General features: G+C 40.6%; 1 protein-coding gene across 1 annotated transcript in view; it reads left to right on the top strand.

Annotated features, from left to right (window-relative positions):
• Positions 1-740: 740 nt before the first annotated feature.
• ITPRID1 (ITPR interacting domain containing 1) overlaps positions 741-8,367 on the top strand; it is a 34,287-nt gene continuing 26,660 nt past the window's right edge. The window contains 3 exon segments of the mRNA XM_074891176.1: positions 741-772; positions 1,588-1,674; positions 2,260-2,462. Of these exon segments, the coding sequence (XP_074747277.1) occupies positions 741-772; positions 1,588-1,674; positions 2,260-2,462 (322 nt within the window).

Genomic DNA, 8,367 nt, shown 5'->3' with positions numbered 1-8,367 from the left:
CTGCATATTTGCATCTGATTTATTCCCATTTCATCATCAAGAAAAGTTGAAATATGCACCTTATAGCTCATAGGTATAGCACACTTGGAGTCCAGTAAACAATATTATCAGGTTTTGGACAAATAATTTCTCCTCCAGAAACTCTCGCCAGTGTCCTGCAACCATCTCATTCCTTCCAAACACATTTAGAGCATGATGCAAAGCCCAGACAAATCAATATTCACAAATATTCACAAAATTTCAGTGAATTATACTTGAAAAACTATCATACACAAAAAAGTTGTACCAGCATGGGCTGGAATGAGAATTTTAAATAATATATTTTAATTGTATTTTTTTACTAAAAATTCAGGGATTAAAAGTTATTTTCATCATATTTGCCCTATGTGTATCTTCAACAGCTCTGCAGCAGACAGTGGAACCCAATTCATAGTGCTTACTTTGAAATAGCAGTGGTTTAGAGTGTACTGCTACTGGTTTATGAAATGAAAAGGCACCTATTTTCCCTTTCTTATCGACATGTGTTGCACTTACCTATGACTACCATACACTGTGAGTTGAGCTTCCCACAATGGTATTGCTCTGCAACTTTGACACTCGGGCTAAAATGTTTCCTTATATAATGCAATCAGTCTTTTGGTCTTTTCTTTAGTTTGGACATTTCTGGTTTGAGGGGAAAAAAAGGTAAGAAAATAAATTATTTTTATTTCTTATTTGCAGTTTCCTTGTCACTACCAGAAATGGTACAAATGATTGTGCAAAGCTACAGGAGGTAGGTGTCAGACACCATAGAGATCTGTTATAAATTATTTTTTATTCCTTTTCTTTTTGATAAAGGAGAAATTTTAGGGGGGGTTTTTTCCCCTTCTCTCAAACTGATAGCAACAGTGTTAGTTCAAAAATCTACATATCCCTCTACGTCTGTTTAAGATGTGAGCTGGTGGATAGCCTGCAATGATAAAATAAATGATCAATGCAATGCTTCAACTGTATATAAACATTTGCTACTGATCTGGATAGGTATTTACAGGTAAAGTTAAGCTTGGGCGTAACAAAACCATGTCATCTTACCTATTGAGAAAGACTACCATGCTGCAGGATATTCCTTTTGCAGTGAGTGGGCTCTGAAAAGCAGTTATTTCTCTGCAGATGAGCAGATACAAACACAATGAGAAGCGAAGCACAGAACTGTTCTCAGGTGCCACTCCTGCTGCTGCAACTCATTGTGCCTTGTCTCTCCAAAACTTTGTTAAGAGCAATTATATCTTTTGAAGTAGGCTAGAGAAACCGTGCTCCCTAAAGGTTCCCCAAAGATTCACCATCTGTCAAAAGTGAGCCATTCTGCCACCTTTATAATTAGCATTTACTGGTACCTCACACCTACGTTCTCACACCTACTGTAACATACTGTTCTCGAGAATAAGTGTATTGCCACGCTCTCATGCCGACTCCTCTTCTAAGGCATTGCTATTATGTATCATTAGAAACCAAGACAAAATGCAAATGTTTACTCTAGGAAAAAATCATAATGACATCCCAGAGGAGCACATGAGTAAACACATTTCATTGTTGCTTTTTTCCAACCAGGTGCCTGCAAGAGTTTTCAGAAAGTCCGGTTATGTCAAGATGCAGGAGTCTCAGCTCTTCCCACTTGCTCACTGGTGCACCACAGAGGTTAGTTATTTCCACGCATTTCCAGCTAGGAATACAAGGTATTATCCCACCTAGGGATCAACAAATTTGAGTAAAATTTTGAACATGCAGTCAAGATCTTAGTTTGTAAAAGGCATGTCCTCATTTATTTTAACAAGATCAAAACAACCTTCTGAAGAAAGGTGTCTGATCTCAAATGCATTTGTACCAGAAAAAAAAACCAACCTACCTGAACCTGTAGGGGGCTTTTAATCCACTGGAAGGTAAAAGGCTGCGGGGTCTTCCAGCAGCTGCAGCATGCCTTATCTTGTATTGTGTCCAGAGAGAAGTGAGCCTGCAGAGCTGCAAACCTACAATTTTTATTAATGTTCTTCTTGTTAAGCTATCTAGATCCAATGCCACCAAATTCCTCTGGGGAGAGGAATGTGTATCAATCTCTGAGCAATGTGACCAAAAATGACTACTTTCACTTAAGCAGTAATCTCCACAAGAGGGGAGAAGAAGGGAAGAGAATTATTTAATAAAAACAAGATCATGTGATAGCTACTGCAAGAGAAAAGTGGTACCAAGACAGTGGTGTAAATAATCACGATGTTTTCACCACAGCATCACTGAATGGCTGGCACTCTGGGAAAAGGATCCAGTGGAGATTCTGCTTGATTTGGGATTTGGTACAGAAGAACCCGATGTCTGCACTAAAATCCCTCCTCGGTTCCTCAGCGGTGTTTCTGTAGCAAAAGGGATCAACATCCGGGTCTTTTTGGAAGCTCAGAAGCAGCGGATGGACGTTGAGAGGCCAAAACTATATGGTAAGGAGAGATATTTTGGCAAAAGGAGAAGTTTTAGCCATAAATAACAAGGGGACTGAGAGGGTAGGGAAGAAGCAGCTTATGAAAGAAAAATCATGAAAAAAGGGACATGTATTCAGGAGATATTGAGGATCCTCGCGTACCCCTTTGTGGCAATGATACTTCCTAATGTGGCTGAAATACTTTATAGCTCTCCTCAGCTGTGGACTCTGATTTATGTGCTGAAACTACCAACTTCTGGCATTTTAAAACATAACTGCCCATCCCCTGTAAGACCTACCCCACTACCAGAGATTGTCATTGGTGTTGCAGAGGCTGCAGGATTGAACAGGAACATGGGTCCCTTGCCTCAGCCACTTCACCAGCAGCACATTAGTATTTACCCACCATCACTGGCGGTGTAAGCCAATATAGAGGATTTTGAATTCAGGCAGGCCAGATGTGGACTCACATTCCCTTCTCCCTTTGGTGAGTGCAGGACCCCTCTCTTAGGGGAATGTGCAGAGTAGATGACAATATCTTAACTTCCCATGACTAGAAACAGAGTTCGTGCATCAGACCCACAAATCCCTAATTAGAACATAACAATTTTGTGGTTCAAATATGCCCTAAGATGTAGATGAGAATCATATTTTAAGTACAATAAAATTGCACCATTTAAAGCACACGGTATTGATTTTTATTCATTTAGATGGTTTTCATTCTCGTTTTGTGTATTTTGCAGTTGAGAAATGAATACAAGGTCCTCACCCTAAAGATATATCTGCATTAAAATAACATTGTTAATTTGCTGGTAAAAGTCCCATCTGAAAAGTCCAATTTTGACATCATTTCCCCTCATGTTTGCTGCACAGGATAGCCAGATGGCTTCTGAAATCTTCTGTTTACTTAAGATGCTCAGCAAAGCAGGATCTCTCACATAGCCCGTGCATTCCCATTTAGAATTACACCAAGGAAGCAGTAGGGATGGAATGAGAATTGAAACAGAAATGTCAGAGCATTGTGGAAAATGTGTTTTTCTCTCTCTCTCTCTTTTTTTATAGCAAGCCCCGTGCACATATTTCAATATTTACAGCAAACTGACACATCAAACAGGTTTCTCAGTTCTCACTTTCCTTCTCTCTCTGTAACTCCTCTGAGAGAGAGGGAGAGAGGGATCAGAGATAATCAGTATGAGTGGATGGTGGATGGAGACCTCAGGGAAGAAGGTAGAGAACTAGAAGGGAAAGAGAGCAGAGAAAGAGCCTCTGAGGGAAGGAGTTTGCACAGTGAAGGCAGGTAGTGGTAAGCCAAGGTGTGAATTTAATGCTTGGTCCTGCAGTTGTCCTCAATGGGAACACTCTTAATACATGTTAATGGTTTAACTGTATGGGGGAGTTGCTGTGAAGTAAGATAAGATTTGAATTTCTGTTTTGGTGGGTGTGATGTCCATCAAAACATATTATCTTGATTTTGACAGTTTGGGAGGGGGTTTTCACACCATCTGCTTAGGCCTCCTAAGTATGTGCTGGGAACATTTAATCGAGAGAGGTGGGATTCATCCTTCAGAGATGCTTACCTCTTACTTACCTCATTGACTATGTGTTTCTATATACGTGGTGATTAACCTCAGCCTGGTTCACTGCACCAAATTACAGGCATTTAGCTGAAGCATCATCTCAAGGAGCTTGATCACTGTAGAGTCTTTTTATCTCCATAGCAAATGGAGAGTCAGGCAACTCCTGTGGGTGGTCATCCAGCCACCACTTAAAACACCTCTCAGAAGAAGCCAGTCTGTCTCAGTGACCATGTAGATAATCTTGCACAAGTACCTTCCTACAGCTGGTACTCCAGCAGAGGACTTGCAGCTAAAAAGGGATGTACCAGGTTTAGCCTGAGGAATATTTACAAATGGAATTTGTTTGTAAACTCTGTTTTATCCAATCTTGCCAACCTTAGGTTGTCTAATGATTTTGCAGTGAGGTATAGCAAGAAGAACGAGTGGCAAACTCATGTTTATTAGATTTAAAAACGGATTGCATCTCCAGAGTGGGACCTAAGCTATCTGCCTTCACTACTAATACTGCACCTAAATTTTCAGGTATCTAATGAGCCAGCTCTTCTAAAGCAGAAGCCTACATCCCCTGTAATGGCAATGAGGAGAATAGGTGCTTTTGAAGGCCTCCAGAAGAAGACCCAGAAAAAGACCCTTTTATGTAAATTCAGTAGAAGGTTCAGGTCTAGAGATGTTCCATGGCATTTACCTCTCCATGAACAATTTAGGGAACTCCAGACTCCTCACTGTCAGAGGACTGCTTCACCAGAGCATTGAAATGAAAGTGCCAAAATGAAGGCAGACCATGTGCCACCTCTAGAGATTTCAAGACTGTATTAAACCTCGGTTCCCAGATACGTGCTAGATAAATTCAATTATTGTCACACTGTTTGGTTTATTACCAGTGAACCATTTCAATGTAAATACAGTCTAAATCCCTCTCATTTGTCTCTAGCCATGGAAAAGGAGAAATCTTTTAATCTGAGCTAGTGAATGTCTGAGAGGTTATCTCATTTTCGGTTTACTTTCACCTATTCTTTGAATCATCAGAGAAAGTTAATTGATTTAGTACATGTTACTCTGAGAAAGTGAGAGATAAGGAGAAAGATCATAAGTACAATATGGAAGACAAGAAACCTGGAGGAAAAAAGGGGAGGGAGTTGAGAGAGACCAAGGACTTCCATAGTAGACTGATCCCTCTCCACTTTCATTTTTCATTCATTTCCTAGTGCAGTCCTTTTCTGTTTCTGTCTGGCTCTTCTCTGCTTGTGATGAATATAATTTTCTAGGCCTCCTTCACTGCTGATTAGACCTTTTAAAATACATATGCATTGTTATATTTACTAATTGTGCCCTCACTTGGTGCTGTTTCCTCAGCATTGTCAGAGAGAGTTTTCAAAAGTTTCAGTTCACAAAAATAAGGTGTATTTTCAAAAATGCTGGTAACCCTTTCAGCTTCTCAGCCTGATCCAAAAGAAAAGCTTATCCCCATCATTCACCAGTGGTGAAAATTTTACTGACCTCATTAGAAGCGATATTTGACTTCCTAACTGAAGAGATAAAGTCACTTGACAATCAGAAGTTATCTTAATCATGGAATCACAGAATGGTTTGGATTGGAAGGGACCTTAAAGATCATCCAGTTCCAACGCCCCTGCCATGGCCAGTGACACCTTCCACTAGACCAGGTTGCTCAAAGCCCCGTCCAACCTGGCCTTGAACCCTTCCAGGGAGGGGGCAGCCACAGCTTCTCTGGGCAACCTGTGCCAGGGCCTCACCACCCTCATAGTGAAGAATTTCTTCCCAATATATAATCTAAATCTTCCCTCTTTTAGTTTAAAACCATTACCCCTCATCCTATCCCTACACTCCCTGATCAAGAGTCCCTCCCCACCTTTCCTGTAGCCCCTTTAAGTACTGGAAGGCCGCTATTAAGGTCTCCCCAGAACATTCTCTTCTCCAGGCTGAACAACCCCAACTCCCTCAGCCTGTCCTCACAGTGGGGTGCTCCAGCCCCCTGATCATCTTTGTGGCCTCCTCTGGACCCACTCGAGCAGGTCCATGTCCTTCTGATGTTGGTGCCCCCAGAGCTGGACCCAGCACTGCAGGGGGATCTCACAAGAGCAGAGTAGAGGGGGAGAATCCCTTCCCTTGACCTGCTGGCCACGCTTCTCTTGATGCAGCCCAGGACACGGCTGGCTTTCTGGGCTGTGAGCATACATTGCTGGCTCACAGTCAGTTTTCCATCCACTAATACCCCCAAGTCCTTCTCCGCAGGGCTGCTCTCAATCCACTCATCGCCCAGCCTGTATTTGTGCTTGGGATTCACACCTAAGTGTGCAGGACCTTGCACTTGGCCTTGTTGAACTTCATGACATTAAGTGAAAAGAAATTGTATTTATGAATATGTTGATCACCAAATTCTTTGAAAACTTCAAGTTTCTGAGCACAGTTAAGAAATATTGAAATGTTTCAATCTGATGCTTGATAATAAAAAAACCCCACCGCATTTCAGTACCACCTTTTTGTACTGTCATGTAAATCTACTTGGAGTTTGGTATCTTGTTTCTGTGGATATTTCACACTCATTTCTGTTTGTCTCTGCCACTGCAAGTCTCTCACTGGAGCTGTAGTTCAATTCTCGTTCTGCCCTGTGAGATAAGTGTATTAGGTAGGCACCAATTCCCTTGATATATGGCTGTCCTGTGACCACCACAGGTTAGCTAGGAGAGAGGGATTATATGTCAGCCAGTAAGTCCCCTAGAAGAGAAATTAAATGTAAATTGCTAAATGCGTTCTCTGAAGTACAGCTTTGATTCAATCTAAGGCAGTATTGCCAAGATTCGAGTTGAAACAATCTAAAAAAAGGAAAATATTTTAATATACAACAAAGTAGACAATGCTGAAAATTCATTTTTAATTTTTCTGAGGAAAACTGAGCAATTTCAGACATCTTGATTTTCCCACTGATTTTTTTTTTTTTCCAAATTCTGTCATTTGCTGTGAAAAAAGATGCTGATTGAAAATTTCTTGCTGTCTCTGGAAATGTTTGATGTTCTTCATTCCACTGTGGGCCTACTGAAGACTTTCTAAATCTTTCCTGTAGGTAACTATGTCAGCCTATGTAATACCAGATTTAGGGAAGGAGGAACAAAACTGTGATCTTCCCTCCTAAATTATAAGACAGTTGATCATAAAGTGATTAGAAACCCTATAAAAGATACAGATTCTATTGAAGATACATTGATCTTGTTTACAGCACAGCCATTTGCTGTTTCAGCTGAAGTTTCTAGTTAAAATCAATCTGCCTTTATGTCCTTTAATATATCATCTGTGCTAAAAAGACTATTTTGCAGCAGGCTGCAGGGACTAAAGATCATATAAGCCTCTTGCCTATTTAAGGTGTGATCTCTGGGGAGCACGCCTAGAAACTGAAGGGACTGCTTGCCTGGAGAGAAATAGTCCATGAAGCAAGGCTGTCCCTGACATAATTTCTTCACGACCTGTACATTTATTACATTGCACATGAGTAAGGGGATTTTTTTATGTTGTTCATTTATTATTTTTCTTGGGTTTTGATTTGTTCTTTAGGTGTCCCTAGCTCTTTGAAATAATTTACAAAAGCTAAGCAGTGTGTAAAAACTATTTTGAATTGCAGCAAGTTTGGTTCTGGTTCAAATCAAAAGGACTGGACTGCTGTGTCACTGTCAGTCAAAGGAGATTAGCACTTGGCATTTTTATGACCTGACGTAGTGGGAGCCAGATGAAGTACTGAGGATAAAATGTGCTTTACATGGAGAGCATGTAGTAGCACAATGGATGTACAAACCAAAAATTATTTGCTCTGACACCCAAACTTATACAAATGGAAACTATACAACACTGTGTGCACTGATAGATCAGTAACTCCTTTAAACAACATCAGGTGAAACTTTTGACCATGTCTGAAAAAGTGGCAGCAATGGCAACATATTCCTCCAGTGTTAAAAATCAAGCAATGTCTGGGGCAAAGAAAAAAAAAAAAAAAAAAAGAGTATTCTTGAGATATAGTAGCTATCAGGAATTATATGTTACGGTATTGGTCCCCGATGCAAAGGACCAACTCAGATCCATGTTAAATACCCTCTTGCTGTCTAATTGTCAGTGAAGCAGCATTACCAACAGCCTGCATGCAGACTGCATGCAGTAAATTTGGCTGCCCTCTAAGAGAAATGGCAGCCAAGAAAGTTAACATTTTGCCATCTACTATCCTCAATGAATCTCTCAAGAAAGGAGGAGTCCTGGTGACATATTCGTTGCCTCAGGATAGGTACAGACACAATGTGCAAGTAAATGTGTTACGTTTCTTTGTATAAATAACTTCATAGTGTT

Source organism: Strix uralensis, chromosome 1 (genome assembly GCF_047716275.1).
Source record: "Strix uralensis isolate ZFMK-TIS-50842 chromosome 1, bStrUra1, whole genome shotgun sequence".
NCBI lineage: Eukaryota > Metazoa > Chordata > Aves > Strigiformes > Strigidae > Strix > Strix uralensis.
This window is presented reverse-complemented; position numbering and strand designations above follow the sequence as displayed.